The 27,687-nt window shown below is 42.3% G+C and overlaps 1 protein-coding gene across 1 annotated transcript; it reads right to left on the bottom strand.

Annotated features, from left to right (window-relative positions):
• Nucleotides 1-710: 710 nt before the first annotated feature.
• Nucleotides 711-26,073, bottom strand: GABRR2 (gamma-aminobutyric acid type A receptor subunit rho2). The gene is made up of 9 exons (XM_057432109.1): nt 25,484-26,073; nt 22,197-22,303; nt 15,057-15,124; nt 12,508-12,731; nt 9,789-9,871; nt 8,102-8,242; nt 7,708-7,860; nt 6,027-6,223; nt 711-2,032 (listed from the first exon to the last, which is right to left on the bottom strand). Exons 1-9 carry the CDS (start codon nt 25,840-25,842, stop codon nt 1,724-1,726), a joined length of 1,641 nt encoding a protein of 546 aa, XP_057288092.1. The 5' UTR covers nt 25,843-26,073; the 3' UTR covers nt 711-1,723.
• Between the last annotated feature and the right edge of the window lie 1,614 nt (nt 26,074-27,687).

The following is a 27,687-nucleotide window of genomic DNA, read 5'->3' as shown; positions in this document are numbered from 1 at the left end:
CAGTTTCTCTCATCAATTTTGTTTCCAGTATATCAGTGCAACCACCAGTGTGACTTGGGCAGCAATATTTGAGGCACAAGGGAAAATCTGGTTATTGGTGGCAGCCTGGAGCTGACGCGCTCTACCGTCTTCTACATCCATTGAGATACAGGACATAAGAATTACTGCTAGGGTAAGCAGAAAATTCCACATGCCTATAGTCATGGGTTTATTAGTATTTTCATTTGCTTTTCTTTTATTCATGTGATTTATCTGAATCTTCATGGCCCAATCTCAGTCAAATGTACAACTTAATCTTATCATTGAGTCAGCTTCTAATCTCAGTCCTGGGTCTTCAGGATCTGCCCACCCTTCTGAGTTTCAGCTTCATAACCAAATATTTTGGTTAACATAATCTCTATCACAGCCAAGATGTCATGGTGTTTTCTAAAACCAAGGAGCACACAGACCTAGACATCCTTGTATGTTGCTATCGTGCTTCTGCATTTGGGTTTTGTGGTCAGTGTCGTCAGCAAAGGAAAGGGAGATACGACAGGATGAAAAACAGAATGCCAACCACAGAAGATTATTACAATGCTCTCCAGCAGCTTCAAAGGACTTACATCGACGTTGGACCTCGCAGTGTTATTCTTGGCCATTTAATCTCTGATATGCCTATGTTCCTCCAGAAATAGGTTCTGGCAGACATCTCTCTGTTTATCCAAAATACCTGAACAGAAGGACAGTGTGCTGACTGGGAGAAGCATATTGGGATATACAGTTTCTTTGTGGGCTGCACTTTCCTCACAAGGATGAGGAAAACTCTTGAAAGCCACCAGTGCTGCCCTCAAAACTGTTTCCAGCTACTGGAAAGAGAAAATCATGGTCCCAGAGATACTGCCCATTCACCTTGTGCTGACTGTACATGCTACACACCAGCTTCCCGTCTCATTTTAGAGGGCAGATGCTACATATCACATGCTGTGCCCAAGTAGTATAGAGAACACCTGCGTAAACCTCCCTGTTTTCATTACCCATGTACCCTAGGAGCTGTCTTCTGTGAGTCTCTAGCCTTCTTTGCTCTGCATCATCATCACTCCTTACTTCTAATCCAGACAAAACATGACCACCAACTCAAACATACCACCTGCACCGTGTAACCGACCCAGCTGATCCTGGCTAGTAGACTGTCTTGATGGTATTGGTTGAGATCCTATCTGGAGAAAGCAGAGTTTGGTCCCTGAAAGGAGGTCTTTTTTAAAAAACGGTGCCAAAGAAAAATAAAAAAGCAGAGATTTGAAAAGGAAAGGCCACATTTAGGTTCCTTATAGGAGATGCACTGTCCAGATCTTCCCTTGCAAGTTGCATTTGTCTAACCTGTGACAGCCCATGTGAACACTGTCTCTGGTTGTCCATTGCACAGCAGGCACCACCAGTGTGGCTGTCCCCAAAAGAACATAGAGCACCTTTGGGGTTAATGGTGAGCACATATTTTCAAGTATGAGAAATTACACTTGTCATAAAGCGAACAGGAGCTGGGGTGTGGGTAAGAAAGCAACCAGCACAACAGGTTCCTCCGCGATGTCTGTGCATGGAGTTGCCTGCTGGAGGATGCATTCTCTCCTTTACCCTCCAAAGAGGCAATAAAATAATCAGTTTTCTGGCTTTTCATCCAGATTAGGCTGAAAAAGAACTGACAAAAGAGAGTTCTGTAAATGCCTTCTGCTTCACTCACTGCACTGACTTAGCTAAAGACAGACCAATATATCAAATTGAAAAATATATAGGTGCCTGGAAATATTAATCTCGAGTATTTATCAATTGCATGAGTGTTCTGGATGATGCGCAAACCCACATGGCCCTTCAGGCCTCTCTTCCTTGATGAATTAGATTCATTGCTCATAGTTAAGTGCACAACCATCTTTTCTTGTTTTTCTTCCTCTGGGACCATCTGGTTTCTTGTATATCCTGCCAGGCTGTTGGCATCAGATTCACTGTAGTTTCCATCCAGCATCATAGTTTTTGTATGAGGTATTCCACATGTACATGGAAACTAGAAACATAAGCAAGAAATATAGTTGAACTTTGAATGGACACTTTAGCAACAGAAATGATGCCTTTTTATTAACAGACAGCTTGTAAACAGTAGAGCTTGACATTTTAGTTGAGGCGCTCGAAGTTTCTCTTTAAGCATAAAAGTCGCTTGGGTTTTTTTGCTTGTGTTCTGAAAGGAAGAGACATGACTTAGCTGCACTGCTTGGACAAGCGTCTTTGCAACACATTAGAAAATGCTTTTGCAGATATAAAAACCAGCCAGGTTTTTTTAGCTAGCTCTCTTCAGCCTTGCTGGCTTGAGATTCCTTATTTTGCAGTCTTTGTGTTTATAAGCATTCAAGGACAAAATGCATATTTTATCCATGGAAATGGCTTATCTAGTACATGTTATGGGGGGAAAAGGGCCAAGTTCTAGTTTTGCAGATGTGTGTTTTCTCTGGAAGTCTGATTTTAAACCAAGAAAAGGACCAAATTAAAAGCCTAATGTAAAATCCCAGTCCTGTTGAAGCTAATGTCAAAACTTGCACTGACTTCAGCAGCACCAGCATGCATTCTAGAAATCTAAAAAAACCCAGTGAATACAGATAGAATTTTGAATAGCAAATTCTGTCTTCTACTGATTAAAATCTGCAGGTTTTCCATCCCAGCAATATGGACTAGATATTTGTATTAAATGAACATGAACTCCAAAACCTCCTTCCTGGTAGGAGTTTCTGTCTCTGATCCCCCAGAGACTGCTTTCCTTACCAAGAAAATACTTTGTCCCCAGTTCTCTTCTCCACCAACTTTGGTGTGTGGGTTTCCCAAGGACTTGTTTTGAAGTTCAGCTAAACTAATTAAATATGTATACACAGAAACGTATATATCCTGGATATATAGATACAGATACAGAAAGTATATATGCCTGAATACTTAATATTTGGGATGGCACTGCAAAACTGCGCTCAAGGTTTTTTCTTCAAATTATTTAACCACCAGTAGACATAGTTTACTGAAAACCTGGAAATCAACTTAATAATTGGGTTTTTTTGCGTTCTAGTCATAACAAAATGATATGGTATCAGCAGAAAAAGTTTGCAGCCCATTTGCTCTACTTGTCAGACCCATCACTCCAGGAATTTCTTGGAGCACTCCGTGGGAGCAGCTGAACATCTGTTGGGTTCCAAGATGTATTTTATAATAAGCAGGTGTACCTCAAATAGTACCAAACCAGAACCACAATAACAACAAAGGGAAGAATTACATCAGGCTCTTTATCATCAAATGATGACAATGATGACAGGTCCAGGAGATGGTAGGTGGGTGGGTGGAAGGGAAAGCTGTTAACAGCAATAACCTCATTGCTGTAGGACCCAACACAGGAAGAAATTCTGCAGATTTCCTCTTAAACCTCAGGTCAAATTATGGTTCCTGTGGCTTCACGTACATGTGGTAACAGTCTCCCTTATGGACAAGGGAGCCTAACATACTGGAAACCCACCTCCACAGAGTCTTAAATCACCCTCATCTGCACATAGGTGCATACTTGTAGAAGTATGCTACATAATTTCACCCTGCAGCAATTTTAGCCTATGTCTACACTAATAAATTAAGCACTGCCAAAGAGCCTCCCTGGGCATGGGAACTCAGCTGACAATCACAGTATCACACAGTATCACAGTATGTTAGAGATTGGAAGGGACCTCGAAAGATCATCTAGTCCAATCCCCCTGCCGGAGCAGGAACACCTAGATAATGTTACACAGGAATGCGTCCAGGCGGGTTTTGAATGTCTCCAGGGAAGGAGACTCCACAACCTCCCTGGGCAGCCTGTTCCAGTGTTCCGTCACCCTCACTGAGAAGAAGTTTCTTCTCAAGTTTAAGTGGAACCTCTTGTGTTCCAGTTGGTACCCATTACCCCTTGTCCTATCATTGTTTGCCACTCCTATCAGAGTGTCAGAATTGTCTCTGGCCTGAATGTCCAGGAACCAAAATGAACATTATAATAATAATATTACATAATTACATATCAATATAATAATAATATTACATATAATGTAATATGTAATAATATTACATATAATAATAATATTACATAATAATTCCATTATTATGGAATAAGCACAGACCACAGACTATTTGTCACAGACAATTCACAGCAACCTCTCTGATATTAAGGGAAAGAAGAGTTAGTTTTAGATACTAAGGTTTTAGTTTAAATACTCCTTGGTCCCAGGCACATTTTATTTCTTAATGTAAACATACATTTTCTCTCAGCAGCCTAACATTCATATTAAGATTTTGGGGGTCTTTGGTAGGTGAGCAGCATTGCCTGACAAGATCTACGTTTACAGTGAGATACGTCTCTTGTTTCTTCAAGAGCACTCACCTACATTTTGCTTCAGTCCTTTCAAATAATGCTGCTTATTATCTCTGTTCCCACTACCATCACTGAGGATTAATATTGTCACATGCTGAAGACTGGATAGAATACTGCATCTTGTGTAGTAAAAACTCATTTTCTGAATACAGAATTCAGTGCCCAAGACTCAATAAAGGGCAGATTTGTGATAAAAATAACATCACTGGATATGGGAAAACATTCCTGAAAACTCTGCAGAAGAGTAACACACTCTCTCAGTTCATCCATCCAATACCGTTAAAGACGAAGGAGAAGGAGGGTGGCCCATAAAAAAAAATACAGGTTTATTCTAGGCAAGTCAAACTTAGAAAGAAAGATTTCTGTTCTTTCCTGTGTACTGTCAAAACACCATCTTCTTTGGACATGGGAAGTCTGAGCAGGGAGAACACTGCTCACGTGCAGCAAGTAAGACACACTTGGCTTCAACTGCTTGCATAGAGCATTTCCATGTTGTGCTGCAGAGAACTGCTGGGCCCTGGATGAGGGCTAGGATGGGGGGAATAGACAATCAAGCTACTCAGGACCTGTTCAAGTAGCTTTCCAGAACCACAGTTATTGAGAAGGCCTTGGAGAGGCCTTAAATGTATTCCAATCGCTTTTTAAAGTTTATCTAACTAAACTTTTGTTGAGATGTCAGCTAGGAAAGGTGCTGGGCTGATAGGTTGTCTATTCTGTACTTCACCAAAGTCATAGGAAGAAGTGCAAGGGGAAGAGGAATTGCAAAGCCAACAGAGTAGTCCAGAGAGGGAAATGTCAAATCATATTAAAGTGGGTGTCTGCACTGGCATTTATGAAAGGCCGATACTAGGAGTCAAAAGCAGTAGGTGACTAATGTTACCTTTGAACTAATGTGGGGTGTTCCTAACTGGAAGAAAGAAGCTGTAAAACATGGTGATGGTCTGGGTCTGTGGGGACATAAGAAATCTGGTCCCAAGTCCTAATGTTAAGGTTCAGAAAGTGATGGTGCTTAATTACAAGGAAGTGGGGCTCACAGATCTGTAGGATAATTGAGGCTGGAAAGGACCTCAGGAGATCTCTAGTCCTATCTCCTGCTTACAGCAGAGCCAGGCTGCTCAGGGCTGCTTGTCAGGTCTTGGAAAACTCCAAGAATGCAGGATGAGACCGACCGTAGCACATTAAAAAGTACAAGCGTAAACTTGGCTGAGCGTTGTTTGTGTTTGGTAGTGGGGAGCAATTCCACTATTACATCCATTGGATTCAGTTTCCAGACTAGAGCTGAGCGTAGAGGGAGGAAATGAATTTGCTCTAAGTAACAGCTCTAGCTTAAAAATACAGGAATTGTGGCAGCTGCAGTGAAGTATCAGATTTGATACTTTCCTCGATTGTCATCCACACATAGTTCCACACTACAGTCTTCCCAGTTCAGATCACACTCTTCTTTTCTCTGAAGTTTCTATGAAGACCTATGAGACCACCTCTGCTTTTTCTGATGTTAGCAGTTCAGTTTGAGGTGAAGTGGCCTAAGATCCAATTATATCCACACTGATGTCAGTGTTTCCCATTTGTAGATACAAATATAAAGACCAGATCAACTGTAAGAAAAAAAAGTATGAGCAAAAACTCTTCTCACCCTCTCCCGCAGTTTCCTCTCCTTCCGCTCCTGCACCGTAGTCAGGTAATTCACAGCCGCGTATTCCAGCACCGAGAGGAAGACAAACACAAAACTGACCCACAGGTAAATGTCCACTGCTTTGATGTAGGAAACACGAGGCATGGAGGCATTCACCCCAGTGATGATCGTGGACATGGTCAGCACAGTGGTTATCCCTGGAAAGAACAAAGAGAAATTAATATTATGGACTGCTACAGCCCATAGGGCTTTTGTCTCAAGAAAAACATGCTCTAAGAGATGTTAGATATGAAACAGATTTGTTCTGCCAATGTAGAACTGTTTCACTGCTTTCACTTCTGTGTGCAATGATATTGAGTTTAGTTTTGAGGAGCAACAGCGCAGCCATAATTTTGCTAGGAACTACATTTAACTCCCTCACTAACATCTTGGGTTTTAGCACAGTGCTTAGGGTCAGGTCTGCTAAGACCAGTGGTGAGGACTCCTGTTTGCTATCTGTACCAATCTGTGTTACAGGCAGTGCTAGAAAGCAACCTAGTGTTGTTTTCTGGTCACACCTAAAGAGGATTTGGTCTAAATCACTGATCTTAAAAGGGAAGTGCAATAGTGATAACATGTTTTGCATGAAACCATGGAAGAGTAAAGCACTATGTTTTTACCTCTAGGAATATTTGTCTACAGTTCAAGCTGTGGGAATCAAAGTTTTGAACAGCTATGGGATTATGCATCTAGATGAGCCTCGGGTGAGATGGTTTAGTGTGAGGTGTCCCTGCCCATGGCAGGGGGTTGGAACTAGATGATTTTAAGGTCCTTTCTAACCCTCACTATTCTGTGATTCTATGTGTCCATGTGTATGTGTTTATTAACATATGTATTTATGCTTATATGCATATATATGTAGATGTATTTATGCTTTTATACATATATGTACATGTATTTATGCTTATATAAATATTTATGTGTGTGAAGATGTATATACATACACATGTGTATGTGTATATACATTTAGACAAATAAAGATAAAGTCCTGCAAAATAGTATATACTTTGGATTGCTATGGAGAAAAAAAAAAATGTACAAGTTCCAAAAGACACTTAAATAGAGAAAACAGAACAAAAAGCAACCATAGCTACTTCAGCCACTTCAGAAGTGAGCACTGTAAACACAGCTACTGTTGTTCCCCTTGCATCAGCATCTAAGTTATTTATTTTTAATAATATCCACTGAACACATTTCTCTCAGTGGAGCAGACTCCCGACTGCCTCTTCTCATGCATTTGCTGCAGTGCATAGCTCTCTAAGAGAGCCAAATTTGTGGGCTAAAATACTGTGTTTGCACTTTGAGTATTGGAAGCCTTACATATTAACATTCAGAGATCTATCCTGTTACATTTTTGCCTTTCTCTAACCTATGCATGCAGTGATAAACAAATCAGCTCTTTTATGCTCAGCTGATAGAATTTCCTCCAATCCTGATGTAAGCAAAGCTCCTCCTGATGGGCTTTAGTTGTCCAGATATATCCAGAGAGGCAGATTGGTGTTATATTATATTAACCATCAGATAATGCAAACATATGCTTGCCCAACATCTTTAACCATCAAAATGAGCAGTTTCCTTTCCTGCCAAAGCTGGTACGTTCAAAGACTTTTGCGTAGTCATGTCTTGTTGCAGTTGTTCTCACCCAAAGAGACTCTGGCTGGGACTGCTCGTCGGTCGATCCAGAAGGACACCCAGGACAACATGACCATGAGGGTGGCAGGGAAGTAGGTTTGGAGCAAGAAGAAGAAGATGTGTCGGCGTAAAGTGAAGTTTATATAGAGGCGATTGTACCACCCTTTGAGACAATAGAAAAGCCAGAATCAGTGAGAACAGCCTGGCTGGTAGGCACATGGAGGAAAGATCTTTCTATTGATCTGTTATTTCTAAAGGGTAGTAAAAAGAGAAACTGATCTTTCAAAACACATACTGTACAGGCCATGAAGACTACATTTCAGTGACATACAATTCCAAGAGCTCTTTAAGAAGTAAATACGGCATTAGGCTTAGCAATAGCATTAAACAGAAAATGCCAATACCTGTGCTACTGTAGAAAGCCAGTCTTGATGTAGTATGGAATTTTTGTATCAAAAACTGAGACAAAGAAATCTTTTCATCAGTTTTCAGAGATTCATTCCCATTTTTCCAATACAGCATCAGATCTTCATCAGTGTAAGCATCTCAGGGAAAGAAGAGACATGATGTGATGTGACTTTAGCTTGGAGGGGGGGAACAAAAGTTACCAGATTCAGTCCAAATTAACAAACACGAACACAGAGAATGGATTCAGAGCAGCCATGAGGAGAAGGCCTTGGATGTGTTGGTTGACAGAAAGCTCAACATGACCAGCAGTGTGCGCTTGCAGCCTAGAAATCCAACCATGTGATGGGCTGCATTTGATTTACTGAGGTAACTCCAGAGAGGATGCCTTTGACGAATGGCAGGGGGGCTGGAACTAGATGACCTTCAGGTCCTTTCCAACCCTAACTATTCTATGAAAAGATGTGTGACCAGAAGGTTAACGGAGGCGATTCTCCCCCTCTGCTCTGCTCTTGTGCTCAGATCTGGGGCCCTCAGAGTAAGAAGGACATGGACCTTTTGGAGTGAGTCTAGAGGAGGGCCATGAAGATGGTCAGAGAGCTGGAGCACCTCTCCTATGGGGACAGGCTGAGAGACTTGGGCTTGTTCAGCCTGGGGAGGAGCAGGCTCCAGGGAGACCTTAGAGCAGCTTCCAGTACCTAAAAGGGCCTAAAGAAAGTTGGAGAAGGACTTTTTACAAGGGCATGTGGTGACAGGACAAGGGAGAATGACTTTGAACTGACAGCAGGTTTAGATTAGATATGAGGAAGAAATTCTTCACTATGAGGGTGGTGAGGCACTGGCACAGGTTGCCCAGAGGAGTTGTGGCTGCCCCATCCCTGGCAGTGTTCAAGGCCAGGTTGGATGGAGCTTTGAGTAACCTGGTCTAGTGTGAGATGTCCCTGCTCATGGCAGGGGGATTGGAGCCAGATGAGCTTTAAGGTCCCTTCCAACCCAAACCATTCTGTGATTCTGTGCAGAACGAAAGGGCAAGAGGGTTGTTTGTAGAGGAAAATTTCAGTGAAATGTCTGGGAGGACCTCAAAACAACCTGATGTTTCCTTGGCACAACCTGGAGAAAGTTTACAGAACAGCCACAAAAATCTCACTGCTCACATCACTTTCTCCACAGAACAATTCCCTGCCAAAGAAGCTGAGTCCAGGTCACAGCATTTGCAGTATCAGAATTTTACCATACATAAAGCACATTGGTGATGAAGTTTAGAGGAAAAGCAATGATCATTACAACCATCTGTGACATTTATGTCACTTTCAAGTGTCATTGTGTTACTTGAAAACACCACCTTCCCAGCAGAAACAACGAACAGAGCAAAACTTCTCCCCCAGATTTCCCATCAGGAAGCTGCTGAGAACCAGTGTATGTTGAACATTTCTGTTGGTGGGTTTTGAGGTTTTCTTTCAAAAGTGCCATCTACTAAAATTAATGAAGGATGATTTCCTTGCAAATTCACCTGCCTTGCAGCATAAGGGCTAGATATACAACACAGTAAGTCAATAGGAAGACTGTTAGTAACCCGGATGAACTACTTTATCAAGCTCTAAAATAGACTGTGTTCTGAAATATGTCATCTGTGTTTGTGAAGCCCCCCATGGAGCACATTTAGCTAGAAACACAGGTACCACGTACAGCTTTCCAGCTCCAGAGAACACGTTTGAGAGTCTAAGGGGAAGCGGCTGAAGTCCATGTTGCACATTGCTGTCACTGTGATCCTAGAAGTTAAGAATGAGAAAAGCTGGTTTCCATGAGGAGCAATAAGGGAGAATGTTATCATAAAAAAAAAAAAAAAAATCATTCTGCAGCTCTAAGGCCAGTAATTATGTATAATGTTAGCATAAAACCCCCAGGAAAATGCCCACCAATTCTCCAAGACCAAGCAAGATGTATTATACAAAGAAACTCCAAAGGAAGCTGTAATTTCAATGTCTATCAAGCCCTCTCTCAGATGTTAAAGTAATACTAATGTCAGTACAGATTCTTCCATTGTGGTTTATATCCAGCTATTTCCCTACAAGGCAACAACATAAAATAACACCACCATTTACATTCAAAGGTTCTTTTATGACCACTTTGATTAAAGCTTCCTGATTTCCCCCATTGCTCAGTTCCCTCTGTAGTCACCCCAACAATGACACAAGCCTGAGGAAGACGACCATCCTCATTGCAAGCCACAAAATTCCTCCAGTACGTACATTATTAAGGCAAAAGCAGTTTCTTTCAGTCAGTGAGCAAATTCTTCTAACCTGGGGGGTGTATTCCTGGGGCAAGGAGTTAAAATGGGTGCAGGTGCCTTTCAAAAGGTGAGATTATTTTTTGCCTCTGTTAAATTCATGTCTTAGAGCTGCAGCATTATTTGCTCCAGTTTGTAAATCACAACATTACATAAGTTTTCCAGTGGGTCAGTGAACTTGCTCTCGTGGACAGATTTGCAGTGGCGCTCCTGATTTAGTAGAGGCAAATCAGCTCTGAGTCATCATTTCAGAGCCCGACATATGTTGGCTGTGACCATTTTTTTAGATTCACTGCAGACGCTGATAAAGAAGTTTTCTTTTTTGACCCTTTTTCTGTTCCAGAAATTGTGATCCAAACCCTACTCTGACCCTGCACACTCATCTCCCCCCAAAAGCACATGCTGTTCATTTCGACTATAAAACCAGAGCAAAATTTTGCCAGATGATAAATCTTAAAGAAGCTTGTTGGGGATATGCCCCAGAAGGAATTCTGGAGCAATGACCTCTCCCAGTTGTGTAGCATTTCAGCATCGTATAACTCAGCCTCATTACGATGTGCTATTTTCTTTCCTCAGGGTCACCTAAACTGTGGTGTAAGCTGCGGGCATTAACAATTTGTTAGTCAAGGACAGCACAGAAACTCAATTCATCAACAAGATATTCCTCAATTAAAGAAATGATAGGCTGAGAAAGTTGGGGCTGGAGAAGAGAAGGCTGAATGGAGACCTCATAGCAGCCTTTCAGTATCTGAAGGGGGCCCACAGGGATGCTGGAGAGGGACTCTTCATTAGGGACTGTTGTGACAGGACAAGGGGTAACGCGTTAAAACTTAAACAGGGGAAGTTTAGGTTGGATATAAGAAGGAAATTCTTTCCTGTGAGGGTGGTGAGGCACTGGAATGGGTTGCCCAGGGAGGTTGTGAATGCTCCATCCCTGGCAGTGTTCAAGACCAGGTTGGATGAGGCCTTGGGTGGCACAGTTTAGTGTGAGGTGTCCCTGCCCAAGGCAGGGGGGTTGGAACTTGATGATCTTAAGGTCATTTCCAACCCTAACTATTCTGATTCTATGATTCTAAAGTACAGTGTTCAGATAGCCTTGAGCCCAAGGCACAAATGAGGAATGAAAAGTCCCTCAGCCCAGTGCCATCCCCATGAAGAGATCTCAAGACACCTGAGGGCATTTTCAGAACCACTGAATACCCATGCGTGGTCAGCTGGATCACACTCTGACTGTCCTAAACACCACCAAGCCCAAATACCATGCAGATTCTCATGCTCCTTGGATTTTATGTATCAAATTATCCACTTAACTCTTGCTCAGTCAGTTGTGGTTAACTTACATCTTTGAAACTGGAGACTGGCCCACTTCTGGAGTTATATATACACACACACTTTATTAATCACAGGTATATTGCTAGTGGTGATTTTGTGGTAGTTTACTTGATAGTGGTGATTTTTGTGGTATTTTTGGTAATCCGTGATAAGGTAGAGAAGTTCAGGGGATTAAGCCTTCATGTCCTTGTGTATTACAGAGTCCTGCAAGCCCACAGTCACGATCTGTATACCCCTGCAGGCCAGGTAACCCTTCAGGTCATGACAGATGTGCCTCAGGATTCTTCCAGCACACAGATCTGCTAGAAAACCAGGGAGTGTAGGTGTCTTTAACAGTCATTTCAGTTTCAGTAAATGTAAACCTTTACATCAACATGCAAATGCCAAAAAAAACAGAAAGAAAAAGGAAAAAAAAGTGTTTCTAAACAGGAAGCAAAATAGGATAATTATAGAGGTCACCATCTGGTATATCATCAGCTTCTAGTTTAATCACACACTGACCCCGGGACAAACATTCCTGCTCGACTAAGCTCTCCTCTGACTGCAAACAGCTGGGGGGAATGCTTTCCCTGGGAGGAGATTATCCTGTAACTGCCCACAGCATGGTTTCCCGCAGTTTCCCATGGATCTTTTTGCACTGGACATGCTGGAAAACAGGGCTTTGCATCAGCAGCGGGAATACCAGGGCTGGCAGTAGCAGTCCTGGTGATCACCGAAGCCATGCTGGAGCAGAACTGACAATGAAGCCCCAGGGGATGCTCAGGAGCAGCAGGGCTGCACCATTACCTCATGCTGTAGAGGACATGACCATCAGGGAACACACGCAGCATGATGTTGTCTGTGGTGGTATCGTGAATGAAGGACCTTTTGGAATGCACAAAGAAGACATCAGGGACCCAGATCTTCTTCACCAGCCTGCCATCGAAGGTCATGCTCTTGTTGGTGGTGCTGGGAAATGAGAGACGCTCGTCCTTCCAGTAGTGCCTTAAGTACAAAGTCATAGTGAAATCCTTCACAAGAAAGGAAGAGAACCAAAGGAGGTCTGTCAGTGTTGCTCTTTCCATCTAGGAAACACCAGAAAGAAAACTCACTCCTACCAGGTAGATGAAATCCCTCCCCTCTAAACTTCTGTTTATTTCCTGGTCTTTGTGAACAGATTTTCCTGACAAAATAATTTCAGCTAAAACAAAACATAAACAACCAATGAATGTATTACAGTGCCCAGTCATGTTCAGTCCCAAAAGGAATATAAATAAGCCCCAAGAGAAGCAGTCCCCTGAGGAAACAATTCTTCAGTCCTGGCAAAATTATCTTGAAGGACTATGATATCAATAGCATGTTCAAAATTAGCTTAATTTACCCCCGAAGGAACTAAATTGTTGCAAAAAGCAACTAAATGAGGGAACTGGTTTTCCTATGATACAAATGTATAAATAAATCTCCTTTTTAAGCTCATTGAGGGGGGAGGAGCTCCAGTCACACAAAGGAAAACATCTGTTAGTTGATCCCAACCTGGCAGCTGCTTGCTTTCAGAGCTGAATCTATTCTCTCATGCTGAGAGGTCAAATACACTTGTTTTCTTTATAGTCCCAATTAAGCGAGTGGTTATGGGAGCCACAGCTGCCAAGTCCAGGCAGGCAGCAATCCCACAGGCTGGGATCTCTTCCTAAACGCACAACAACTGCTTTCTGAAACCACCACCTGATTTTGTTTAGTCAGTGACAAACCTTTGGCTAAGCTGACTCTCCATTTCAAAGGGCTGCCTGGCAACAGTCTTGTGTTGCCAATAGGTTTTCATGGATTTGTCAAAGAAGTTTATTGTCAGCCCTCAGCTTGCTGCCCTGCAAGGGGCAGAGCAGGCCAGACACCTCCCCCTCTGACCATGGCAGAAATAAAGTAAAATATAATCCTAATAATAAAAGGAAAAAAAAAGAGAGAGGAGAATAAAACCCCAGAAAGATGAATGATGCACAATACAATTGCTCACCAGACACTGACCAGTACCCAGTACCCAGTACCAGTACCAGTACCCAGTACCCAGCCTGACTCAAGCAATGACCAGCCCCTTCTGGTAACTGCCCCCAGTTTCTATACCGGGCATGACGTGCCGTGGTATGGAATACCTCTTTGGCTAGTTTGGGTCAGGTGTCCTGTCTCTGCTTCCTCCTGGCTTCCTGTGCCCCTCCTCACTGGCAGAGCATGAGACTGAAAAGTCCTTGGTCAGAGTAAGCATTACTGAGCAACAACTGAAACACGGGTGCGCTACCAGCATTGTTCTCAGACTAAAGCCAAAACACAGCACTGCATCAGATACTAGGAAGAAAATTAACTCTATCCCAGCTGAAACCAGGCCAGCCAGGCAGCTGATATGCCTCTGGGCAGCTCCATCATCAGAGCACAGTGGGACAGGAACCAATGTGGCATCAGTCAGACATCCCTTAGGAAGCAAGCTTTATAACAAACTGAGAGAATGGCAGTACCTGCTGAAGGCACAGCAAATGAGCATACACAGGTGCCCGGGCACTACTTTGCATGCATCCCCCCACATCCTCTCTTTCAGTATCCAGGCAGGCAAGCTTCCTTGTTTTAATCAAGATGTTCACCATAGTAAAAACTATCATCTAAAGCTCTTCCTTTAGGTCTTCATGTTTTGTGTAGACTAGTGCCTCCCCTTGCTGAGAACACCTTGAAACCTGCTGAGAGTTAGCAACTTCATATGTTTCTTCCTCCTTTTTATTTAATAAAGAAACGAAGATATTAAATCACAATTGAACTTGGCGCAAATTTCCTGAACAGCATCATTGGTGACTGAAAGCCTGTTCCCACACACCAAATTCCACTGTGACAGAGGCAGTTCAGGCACTCACACACCCTGGTGAAGTTACTCCCAGCGATGAAGAAGGAGCAGCTCCTCCTCATTTATGTTGCCAACTTAATTTTCTAGTGTGCCTCCAGAACTCTGCATTTTAAACAAATGAACTCAACTGTTCCCTAAGGAAGAAAACTTGCAGTGAGCGTGGCTTGCGTGAACTTCACCATGTACCTTCAAACCTTCTGAGGCAGCTGCTTGTATTTTTATATTAGATCCTTCATAGCACTGATTATTCTCCCAGTTAAGGTCCCTTTTTCTATCATACTTTTGATCCTTACCCGAAGATACAAAGATGAGCCTTTGATCACCTGGTGTTATCAAGTATTTGGTTCTATCAACCTCTCTGAATTTGCCAAATGCTGCCATTACTTTCACCCAACCAGTAGTCTGACACCCACAGATTTCAAGTGGGAGGGTTTTTTCATGACTAGAAATAACTGAGACTTAAAAGAGGATTACGCACCATGTCAACCTCAGAAATACTGTCCAAGCTTTCAACTTGCACATCCACCCCAACAGGAATTGCAGGGCCTGTAGAAGAATGAGATTTAGATATGTAAATAACTGCTCTTTTATGTAACCTGTATTTAATTAGCACTATGAGGTGGCATGGCAAACATTTCTGAACTTACATCATTCATTTCTGTCCATGATTCTTCATGTGGGGGCTGGAGGAAGAGTCAGTGAGTAAACATGTAAGGCCCCTTTGAAACACTGCATTATCTTCCCCTTGGCATTTGCTGCAACACTGACTCTCTGCCCTGCTAATCCAGAGCCTGGATGAAATGTTTGCATATGTTTACAAAAATTGAACCATCCCACCATAAACCTTAGGCCTTTATGAACAAATTTAGCCCAAGAACAGGCGACTGAGAAGAATAAGCTGCAAGCAATGAGCTCTTCCTTGGGGGTTTCTCATTTCCTATCAACAAGGCAAGTTACATTAATCTTTGAAGAGCCCACCACCATTTTGATTTATATGCCTCACTGATATTATTACTTTTACATAGCTTTAAAAGTAGCAACTAGACAATTCACAAAGATTAAATAAGCATAAAATAACTTGTAATAAATACACACTCCTTTATTACTAGAAACCCTGTATCAAAATTTCATTGTAGACTGCTGCTCAGCACCACCATTTCCAATTTAAATGAGTGTTGCCCCCAGCAATGAAACCAAAACATGGCTAACCCAAGCACTCTTAAATGGCTTTCAGAGACCATATAGCAGCCCTCAAGTACATGAAGGGGTCTACAGGAAAGCTGGTGAGGGAGTTTTTATGAAGGCATGTGGTGACAGGACAAGGAGAAGTGGCTTTAAACTGACAGAGGGTAGATTTAGATTGGACATTAGGAAGAAATTCTTCCCTGTGAGGGTGCTGAGGCACTGGCACAGGCTGCCCAGAGAAGCTGTGGCTGCCCCATCCCTGGCAGTGTTCAAGGCCAGGTTGCACAGGGCTTTGAGCAACCTGGTCTGGTGGGAGGTGTCCCAGCCCATGGCAGGGGGTTGGAACTGAATGAGCTTTAAGGTCCCTTCCAAACCAAACCATTCTGTGATTCTGTGATTCATTGACTCCTAGATGCTTACAAACACCTATGTATCACATTGAGACACAGTTCTGCACTTCATGCTTGAAAAAATGCCAGCAAATATTTGCTCATTCTTATTGGTGTCTTGGTGATGTCTGTCCAAGCTGCAGGTTGTATGCAGGAAGTTTTACCTGGGGAGAAATTCCAATTAATCAGCACTCGGGTGTTTCTCAAGAGCCCAGAGACTTTGGTAAGGTTTTTCACTCCCATTACATGAGCCTATCTTGTTTTCTTTCAGTGGCTGACTTATTACAAGGGATCACTGGAGGCCAAGGAAATTCTCACCCTGGTAGTGTTCAGTTTCCCTTCCTCCAGGTATTCCCCGAAACTCACAAAGCCCCAGTCTGCACCCACTGATGAAATGCAGGACAGGTTGTTACAACCATGTCTAGCAGCAAGGCTGAGAAGTGCTGAAGATTGTTTCCTTCTTACACACAGGGTTTCACAACCCAGGTGCGCTCATTCAGCAGGTGAGAACAGTCTTCAGACCCCTCCCCAAATTACACAGGGAATGACTCTGAGCAAAGGGTGAATCTGCATAGAGGAGCGGACTGAGGTTGCTGTGGGACCTGCTGTAAGACTGTTCAGCTCACTGACCCACCGAAAATTAACCCCGCCACAACAAGCAGCAGCAATTGGGCTGTTTATTCCCAAGACAGTGACTTGAATCAGCCCAGGAAAAGACCTGTCAGGTGGCCAAGTATGTCATCAGGGCCAGAGGAGACAGGCAGGGAGGGGGTGGCCGGTCAGAGAGCCCTCTGCCTTTGGTGGCACCAGCTCAGCTCTTGGGACCGTAACTGCCTGGGGCTCCAGGTGCTTTGCCAAATTCCCCATCAAATTCCACTAGGGATGAGCAAACAAAAACCTCTTTATTGACAGGGAGCAGAGGATGAGGAAGGTTCAAATCGAAAGGGAAACAAACAGCTGAGATAGTATGTGACACACTAATAGGTAGCCTAGATTATCCCATTAAATGTAAAAAAGCCCTCATTAGGTACCTTTTCCTTTTCATAAACAATATTTTATCAGTATTAATTCTTTCCTCAGAGAGAGGAAATAGAGAAGGATCAGCTTGAAGAATTACAAGCAGCAAAAGACCTGAATACTGGACCACTGGAGAGCTCTCAAAGCTCAGTGTCCTCTCTAGGATGTTCACTGCTGGGTGGGAAGGTAAATGGATCCTTGTGAAAGCTGTGGAGAAGAGGAAGCAGTGCTGCTTTGCTCAAAGACTGGAGCCCAGCAGAGCTTTTCAGCTCATACTTCAAGGTCTCTGGAAAGTGTCAGGCAAATTCATGCGATTATTCAAATTAAACTTGAGCTCAAGTATTTATAGATCAAGGTCTAGAAAAAAAAACTGTATAACCTTCAACAGAAGCATTTCTTCCAGAAAACATGTCAACATCCATTATCTCCGTCACTGTCATAACAATATCTTGCGGAACACACATCCTAATTCAGCAGGACTGATACAACCAGAAAGCAAACCCCGCACTCCTAAAGAACTTCATAAAAGTCACAGAATTCCACTTGCAGCATGGAGATGAACCCACGAATAAACTATTTCCCTTGCATCTCAGCACAGTGGCAGCTTCTAAGCAAGCTCAAGACACTTGCACAGTCATTAATAAATTTGACAATACAGAAGCCGGAAATAGAAAACAGGAGATTTTCCTTCCAAAGGAGATATTTATATTTGCATGTTGAGAAAGGATTTAAGTGACCTGAAGCACAATCTGGGGCTGACGGGAGTGCTTGTGCTTTCTGTTTTATTGCGCAGTATGCATTAGCCCCACAATTTCTGCATAAGATTTACCTGGGACATGATGCAGCACCCTTGCATCTTCATGCTGTAAAGGTAGCGCCTGCCAAAACTGCATCAGTAAATTCCTGCATATCAGTGTCCTTGCCTCAATATTTTGATGCAAGCACAGTAAGGCAGAGCCTTATTGCCTTGAGGCAAGGCAATAGTTTGATTTGAAAATAGTTTGAATAATTTTGAATAGTTTGATTTGAAAACTGGGGTATTAAAAACATTCTCAGGAGCCAGCCTGTCAGAGTGTTTGTGGCTTTGTGTGTCTTTATTTCTTTGCCAAGTTCACAACCGGTTGTCCTGCGGATCAGCGGCAAGAGTATTCCCTCATTTCTCTTTCCCCTGCATTAAGCTGCTCTGTTTTGTGACAGACTTTTCAGTGAAAGCCATTACTTATTCAGCTTAGGTGCTGCATGTAGAAAAGGTGATGTTCGGAATACTTTTAGAGAAGACCCACTGCATCTGCATTCAGTGGTTGTACAAGGAGAACAGACAGTCCCAGCAACTCTCCATTTTGGGTGGGTTCTGGCACTGACAAGACTTTGTGGCTTGTGCCTTGTTTCTCCTTGCAAAAACTCCAGTTTGAATGCCAAACTCTGCCCCAGGCTAAATGGGACGTCTGGTCTGGGGCTACCCCCTGCAGGGAACACAGGAGGTTTCCACAAGTCCTGCTCAGGAATGACTGAAGAAGGTGCCCAGCGTCAAAGCATGTCATACCCCAGTGTGTCTCGGCACCTACACCCAGCCACTGAGGAGCAGCATGAAAGCTGCAAAGAGTGAATCAGTTCCCAGACAGAAACAGGTACTGGACACAAGCATGGGGGTTATTTTTAACAGGCTTTGGAAGATAGGGAAGAGCATGTACCATGGAAATGCCCGGAGTCAGTTTTCCACTCCAGCTCTGAGACTAAACCTTTGTGACATCTCTATTTTTTCTCTTTGGCAGTGATTTCAAAGGCTCATTGTTTCCTCTCTGTCCCCTCATCTGTCTTTGAAGGAGTGAGGCAGATGTAGGCCCTGAGATAAAAATATCTGTGTGGGAAACAAGCAGGTTTTGAGATTTCTTTGCTGTCAGATATCTAGTGTGTACCCAGAGAGGCTTGTAAATGTCCATCAGAGATCCCATGTCTGCAAGCTGCAAAAGTCTTCAGTGTTTCTGCATGTATGTGTGTTTGTGTATATATTTCTTTTTTTAATGTATACATATACATATGTATATATATGTTTAGGACCTCTTAGGTGTGGGTGGCTTCAAGGCAGCCACCACTGAGATGTGCTCATTAGCTGCAGAAGGTTTCTTTCCTCTGCATCTCTCTGACGGCTGGTCATCCAAGGAGAAGCAAGCTTTATCCCAGCCCTTGATATGAACACTAAGTGAACTACATCATATGCTCTGTTCACCCCACTATTCATCCACCCTGACAAAAACGCTGCCCAGAGAGGGCAGCAAGGACCAGCTGATGTTAGGCTATTAGGCTATGAAGAAATATAATAAAAGTGCAGCATTAGTCTGCTCCTCAACAAAGGAGATACAGCTATTTTAAGTATCAACTAAAGCCGCTTATTCACAGGCACCCTGTAAAATACGAGATGTCATAGATGAAATGCTTAAAATGGATGTTTAAGGAAGACAGCAAAACAAACATTTACATAATCTTTAGATATTAATATTTGTAAATAATACCTGAACATCTGCTAGCTAGAACAGGGTCACTGACATGGAGATAACTCCGTAAGGGTCAAAAACAACTGCTGTCCATTCTAGCGTATGGAGGCTACCTTGAACGTCGGCAAAGCAAAAAACTTTGTCATTCCCACTGTACCCAATAGCCTGTCTCTAATGGGCTGAAAGCAGGCAAGGCAGCCGTGCTTACTGGGCTGTTAATAACACAACTTACACAACATTTGCTTGCTCACTTGCAAACATACTTTTTCTTGAAAACCCCTTCACCTTTCTCTAATGTTTTTCCTCTGTTTCAGCTTGCATAACCCCAGCCTGCTCTGTCCAGTGCTCAAAGCTGTGCCGAGCTGGCAGCTTGCTGACTGTCCTCTGTAGACCAGGAAGAGTCACTGCGGCCAGCATAAAGCAGCTACATCCCCTTTTTAGCTTAAAGCTCAGTGGTGAAGCTGTGGGCTGGTCCACCAGAAACATTGAAGGTTAAGAGCTGCCCATTACTCCATTAGGCTTGGGAACCATCATATCTGGAGTACTGAGTTTCTTTGTAACCTAAAGTCACTCACAATTTCCTTATGATATAATTTATGTTTTCCAGAGCTGAGTTGCCTTTCCCAACTTCACCGTAACATCACAGGCCCAGTGCAACCCCATGGGACTGGGCTCTCCATTAGTGTTCCTCAAGCTGCTCTCACAAGGCAGCAACCAGTTAGTCACACACATCCCACGAGCTCCCCTACTCTGCTTTTGCAGTACAAAAGCCTTTTCATCCTATGCAGGTCAGACCACGGCAGTTTGACTGGCACTGCTGCAGCTACAAACTGGAAAGACTCACAGTGCATAACAAATCACTGTGACTGCCTGACGAATAACATTACAGAAGAGGATCACCTCCTACCAGACTTTTGTTTTCTTTCCCTTACATATTTTTCCATCTGGCTTATATCTGTCACTAAAAATACACGGCACAGTTCTGAAGCTGTGCAAGACCTGTGGCACCCGAGCTATTGCTGTGACTGTAACTCATGCTTTCCAAGGCTGGAGCCTCAACAAAGCCATAGTGCTCCTTATCACATTCAGCTCCTGCACAGCTTTACTCATACCCCAACTTTGTCTCCTGTAGCTCTGAAGATAAAGAGGTTTTGATCAAAAATTAAAGAAATACTATGTTTTTTCTTTATAAAGAAGGCTGTTAGGATTTTTCTCAATAGTTTTTTGGTCAGAGTGGTAACAGCTTCAGTGAGGAGGGATCAGCACTTCCAGTCTGTCCACGCTGGGCATTCAGAAGCCATCAACCAAGCCCCAAAAAATGAAGTTGGCTTTAAAAAAAGATTAAATCTGAAAACCTAACTCGGCATCCTCAACTTTAACAATCTGGGTTTCTCAGGGTTTTGAACCTTTTGCTTTGAAGCTTTCCTCTGCTACCTAGAAGACCAGCAAAGTTCCCTCTCTGACACCAGCACTGTTTTTTGCCTGCTGAAGAGAAAGCCTGATCCTTTCCTGTTGGGACAAGCAGAGTTTGTCACTGGCTTCACTGGCTGGAAAAACCATTTACAGTTAAAACCAACTCTGTTCAACCTAAAGTCACCAAGACAAACAAGGATCCCATAGCGGTGCTCTCTCTTTGAGCTATTTTTCTCTGCTTGCTCTATTCCCTCGCATTTTAGTATGACAAAACATGGTGTGGACGGACACCCTCAGTGAGTCACTCAGTAGTGACTGCCATCTCATGAGCTGGAAAGAGGCAAGTATTTGGGATTCTCCTCCTTCCCACTGCCATAATTTACAAGCTGCACATGGTCCTGTCCATTCAGTGCCTGCAACTACATACAATGCATGCTGTATCTGTCCTTGGGGCTAGCCGGGATGCTCCTTGGCACCAGAAACACCATCTCCCAGAAACATCAGCACCAGCCTCGTAGCAAGTAGTGAAAATGCTCGGAAGACAATGTATTTGCAGCAAGATAATTATATGATAGTGGCTCCTATCTGAGCGGAGAAGAATGAAGCCAAGAAAAGTTACTGCTTCAAAAGCAGCCACAGGAGCTTCCCAGACTGCTCTCTTTAAAGGCCATAGGGAGAGAAGAGGAGGACAGAGAATCTACAGGATTGCAAGTAGCTCTTTACTTCGCAGTTTGATCACATCAGCTGAAAAGCTCATTGCAATGTCCCAACTACAACATTAAAACCCACACCCCATTCACCTTCTCAACAGACTGAAGCATGGACTGGCACATCCTGAGCTCTGGGGAGCACTAGCCAAAGAAGAGCCAGCTTAGCAACAGGAAGGGTTGTAGGAGCTGTACAGAGCATGGAGGGCTGTGAGCTGTGAGGCTGTGAAGATGAAGCCTTTCTGAACTGCCTTGAACATCTCCTAAAACCACCCAAGCCCTTTCTCTTCACACTGGTGCACCTGGCCAGAGGTTTGCGGTTGGTTTTTTTCATTAATTAAATTACTTTTATTTAGCTAATTAGGTTGTATTTAATTAGATGAGCATGAAATCAAGACAACTGCTTTATTCTCACCTCCAAAAGCTGGCCGCATGGTGAAGTCGTGGTCATCGACCCTGAGAAGCTGCTCTGTCTTTCCTTTCCAGGTTTTGGTCACGTCGTGGTTCCTTTTATAGATGTGACTGCAAAAGACAGCAATCGCGTTGGTCTGACACCTCTGTGCCCGAGCAGCACTCTGCGGCCAACCTCTGCCAGCCCAATACCAGAACCACTGGAACAGCTGCTTCGTGGGGCAGCCCCAAGGAGGAAGAGGGGTTGCTTCGGTACAAGTAGTTTCTGTGCTTTGTCTTCTGACTTTAAACAATGACAAACCCACCCATTTCCCTCCACAGCAGCAGGAAAAGAGGGTTTTTACCTAAGGAAGGCAGCAAGAGCTGCAACGCTGCACTTTTCCGAATACTAAAAGGGCGGAAATACTCCTCTAACTTTTTATTTGAGAGATTCTACTATAACAGTACAACAGGGACGACAAGAAGTTTAACCAACCATTCTGTTAGTTGTGAGTCCTGGATTTTGTGCACCACTTGGCAGCCTGTACATCAGCACGAATGCCCTCAACTTCATGCAAATAGGTGTCACCAATATCCTTCACCCAGTTTTGCAATATAAACGACAGAGAATGACAGATCCCTGGAAAATGTGAAAAAACTACTATCAAAGTACAAAGTACAGAGTAACAGGAGCTGTTACTCCATGAGCATGCTCCAGTTTCCTATGCAAAGCCCGGGCTCTCCAGAGCATAGTGTGAAGCTGCACCGGGCAATGACCACAGCAATGATGCACAGGGCAGTTATTTCTTTAAGTCATACTTCAATTTGTAGAGGAGTTGTTATCAGGGAGGTGGGGGATGCAGGAGTAATGGGAAATTAAACATGACAGCTTCTAATTAAGCAAACGTTACCCATTCAGCATGCAGACTGAATACCGCTTGTAAGGAAAATAACACGTTGCAGCTCAGTATTAACGTAGAACAAAGGGAAGAATTAAGGATGCACAGACAGCACTTAACCTGGCACTTCTTAACTTGGGTTCCTACTTCCACAGCCCTAACCTGCCTTTTGCCATATTCCTTTCCCATGCAGGCACAGGCTCAACAGTGCACTTCTGCGTACACTTAGCAGATTACTGTCTCACTGCCTGCAGGACCAGGTACCCAGGCCCTCAAAGCTCCATGGCAAAGAACCTCTATGCAGCATTCAAGTAATGAACTGCAGAACTGAAGATGTTCTGCACTTGCACAACCCAAGCTAGCTTCTTGAAATCAATATAAATGTCACCAGATCAGGCTGCTGTATCACCTTAAAGGACACAAAATGTCAAACTTATTACATGTAGATTCCCAAACATCAGAATGCATTTTCTTGGCTAATATGTTTACTGTAAAATTTACTGTACTTCTTGTGGTAAGGCAGCAAGAGAAATACTAAATAGAAAATGTGATGAAATTATTAAAAAGGACACTCATTTCTTTTACATGATTAAAGAAACAGCATAGGAACTGATTTTCATTTCCTCTTACTAGAAGAGTCCACTATTCACTGCTGGTTTAGACACAACTACATTCTTTTTGTGCATAACTGGGAATTTGAAATATCAATGTCACTACTCAATACAGTTTTTAATATTGCAGAATTTTCTGTATTTAAAACGTCATTCGCATTTCACAAAATCATAAAATAATTACGGTTGGAAAGGACCTTAAGATCACCTAGTTCCAACTCCCCTGACATGGGCAGGGATGTGCTAAAACTTGATTTCATATACTTTCAAAGTATATTGCATATGAAATGCGTATATATACATATAAATAACGTGTGTGAATATATAAGGTATATAGTTGCTCAGATTCTACCTAGCTGTTCATTGAAGCCATTATTCCACGGGAAACCAAATAATAGCAGTCATTCTTTACAGTAAATTAATTTATAGAAATTATTTCAGCAGTGCTTTGACTTCCACTTTATCACAGCTTCATAACAGCACTGTAGAAATTGTATATAATTTTCAGTGTTTAAATGACGTATCAAAGATTCAAGCAATTGTAACCCAGAGAATGGCATCACTCTGGGGCAAAAGAATGATTTATACTATTTTGGTCCTTCAAAGTAGACGATCTCTACTACATGTGAATGGTTTGCAAGGAAATGCTACTGCTGAATCCCCTGCATTCTCCAGAACAGAGATTTGGAAAAAACTTCAGAGTTAAATGAAAGATCTCATTCCATAACAGCAATTCTATGGAAATCAGTGGTAAAACTTCAGTTGGCTTTAGGATTTCAGGATCAGGTCATAGCTGTTTCAGCTTTATAACATTTACGTCACTAACAGCATATGCTACTGTAGATTCTCAATAAGTAGTATAAACCAGAGCACATTAGGTATTCTTTGCTTTCAACTATATCACAACATTTCATTGCAAGATGTTCAATTAACAACACTCCCTATAAAAGTATTGAGTGTTAAACCAAACAAATGAATGAAAATAAATTAAACCATGGAGGTTTACAGCCTTAGTGAAGCCATTTAATAAGGTGGATTAACCCAATTTTATTTTTGAGCCCTTCGAACAATGAGCAGTCTTGTAAGATATAACTACCACTGGATGACATAACTACAAAAAAGGATAACATACTTTGGACTGTCTGACAGGTTTGGAAGATTATCTTTTCTAATGTAAACCGCTGGTCAAATCTCAGCAATAGTAAATCTAATAAACTTTACTAAGACCTTTAACTCTTTCCTGTGCCTTTGCTGGACTTTAAAATGTAGTTCTTCAAAATGTGCTTTTGATTTTATGATCCCAGGATAACCTCCAGGGATTTATTTCTTATTAATCAGTATCATGCATGCTAACCGTCATTCCCACCTCAGATTGTTAGAAAATAACAGGCAACTTTAAGTGAAATAAGTAGCACAGATATTCCAGCAAGCAGGGTAAATAATGTGCTCCTGAAACAGTGCTGAAACAGTGTGTAGATTTGAACATCTCTATTAATTGCAGCTTCTCTACATTCTCTCAGTAATTCACATATAGGGCTAAGAATACATTGACCACAGTCCATGCTGAAGCAGTCAGCTTCTCTGCAAAACCTTGCCTCACTAAGAGTTAACTAACATTAGCATTAAATGCATCCATTTACAGTTAAAACTGGTTATTCTATCTGAGACTATTATAAAAACATATATGAAGCTGCTTCCACATACACTGCACACAAAAAGACACAGACAGGGCAGATCTTAAGGTCTGTGTAGTATTTGTAACACTGCAGGAAAAGAAACACAGGTGGTTTAATAACCTTTACCTTGCCCTCTGCACATCCAGCTGGCTTGTCCACCTTCTCCTCCTGTGCTTTCTGCTTTCCACAAGAAGAACTAAGCAGAAGATTAATAAAAGCAGTTTTGCAAAATAAGGCATCCTGCTGGTAACAGGAGCCGGGCACACTCCACTCCAGTAACCTCCTGCAGCACCAGTCCCCCCGGCTTTAAACATTGAATCAACTCTTAATTCCGGTGTTGCGTGTTCGCCGGCAATCGGCGGCAGAAATGCTGCCTTCCCGACGTGATGCTTTTGACAGGCTTTCAGGGGCTTCTCACTCCCAGCTTTTCCCTCATCACCACTTAACGATTGGCCATTACTCATGAAGTTTGCCTCACCAAACATTTCCACTGGGTCCTAAAGGATATTTACTAAAGCTGTTACGTAAAAAAAACACCCGCAATTCTGCACGCCGGCTTTTTGCTCAATCCCCTAATCTCAGAACAGGGCTATCCTCCTGTAGTCTGTATAACCAGGCTGTCCCTGTCCACCAGGCTTTCCAGATTTTCTGCTTCTTTGCATGGAATCTTTTTCAACTGGAAGGCACCTGTGCCACATTTCAGACATCTATATAATTGTAAAACATATATGCTTTGATGGTTTTATAGCAGCTGAGATTTTATTTTCTGATTCAGCCTTTTTATGCCATTGAAGATAAAAAGATGAGTTATTTCCTCTGAAAATGACTACTTTATTTACCATTAACTTTCAAAACACATAACCCCCAAAGTATCTATACATGCAATCGACTCTACATAAAGTCACCATTAATATTTATTTTTTCAAATAGGTATTTGCAGAATCAGGCATTTGTACTTTCATTAGAGAAGATGGAAATAAAAATGAAGTTACAAAGCACTGTTTCTTTAATCGCAAAGAGGAGGTTGTTTTCAAAAACCACATAACACTTATTTCCCTCATAGCCACTTCAAAGGGCAATGCAGACTGCGCCTGTGGATTCTGTGGCTTTACTAATAGTCAGTGTGTGGTACAGGTACCAGAGCAAAAGTTTGCGCGGCACAGCAGTGAGGCTCTAGGAAAAGAAAAGCACTTTCAGAGCAAAGCTTCCAGAGGAGCTAGAGAGTCAAAACCCAGCACAGCTGCCTTTTGGATCAGACCTCTTACCAGAGCTCTCTTCCATGTGCCCAGGTTTGCAGTACTTTAACAGAACAGGTATTCAAACAACGTATCGCCTAGGAAACACGGTACTTGTATTCTAGAGGCTACAGACTCTGGAGAGGCATTCTGTGGGGTTTGGTGTGTTGTTCTGGGGGTTTTAACGTCTAATGAGATGATATACAAATTAGGTAAAAACATCAATATACATCAGTATATTGACATCAAGTTGTTTTGCAGCACAATATGCAAGTAACTGCTGAACTGGCTGAACAAACTACATAGTTCTGAAAAGGTCAGACAGGAGTATTTTTGATTTTTGTTCCATTGTACCTGCAAACATTATAAACAATGCACCCGAAGAGCTAAAAAAAAAAAAAAAAAAAAAAGAACTTGGTTATTTGGATTTTGGTTTTTCTTTCCCTCATTTTCACACCACTCTTGGATACAGTGGGCTTTCCTTATTTTAGAAGTTGTTATAGCTACTTTAATATTCCGAAACACTAGTACACGCTATATATAACAAAATCATTTCTGCTGAGAAACAGGATAAGAATGTCACTTAAATCAGTGCTGTCATGTTTGACAGCAATGAAATGGAAGTTAGCTAAATTTCACTGCCTTTGAAATAAACATGCTAGAATGCACTTAAAGCTGAACAATAATACAAGAAGAAAATTATCCCACTGATTGCTTTCTTCTCTCAAAACCCAAACAATTGTATGTCTATTGCTTGTATATGTGCTTTCAGAGCATTCATTAATATTACCAGCTCTTTTTTTCATAATCTAATATTAAGAAAGCCTTTGGGTCCAATAATCATTTTAAATTAAAAAAAAAAAATACAAACCACAAACAACAAAACATGGGCAGGAAAAACCACACACACAAAGGCTATGTGATACTTGAAACGTATCTGAAGAGTGGCTTGAAACTGTTTATTACTACCGGGGTTTTAATAAATATTTCTCTTAAACGTGTTCATATATATGAGAGTTTAACAACATTCAAATATTCTTTAGTAAATAAAACCACATATGAAACATTCAGTTCAACACTTTATGTGTATTTCTG

The sequence above is a fragment of the Pezoporus wallicus genome, unplaced genomic scaffold (assembly GCF_028554395.1).
Source record: "Pezoporus wallicus isolate ANWC-B61680 ecotype Strahan unplaced genomic scaffold, APGP_CSIRO_Pwel_v1 contig_4847, whole genome shotgun sequence".
NCBI lineage: Eukaryota > Metazoa > Chordata > Aves > Psittaciformes > Psittacidae > Pezoporus > Pezoporus wallicus.
Note: the sequence above shows the minus strand (reverse complement) of the source record. Positions and strands in the feature narration are given on the sequence as shown.

Excerpts from the sequence above, each read along its gene's own strand:
- GABRR2 (XM_057432109.1), bottom strand. The coding sequence starts at position 25,842 with ATGTTTGGTGAGGCAAACTTCATGAGTAATGGCCAATCGTTAAGTGGT. Across the intron at positions 12,732-15,056 it reads GTATTTCTGAGGTTGACATG|GATTTCACTATGACTTTGTA; the intron begins GTGCGTAATCCT and ends TTTCTTGTGAAG. Across the intron at positions 6,224-7,707 it reads CCCAGCCAGAGTCTCTTTGG|GGATAACCACTGTGCTGACC; the intron begins GTGAGAACAACT and ends TGTTCTTTCCAG.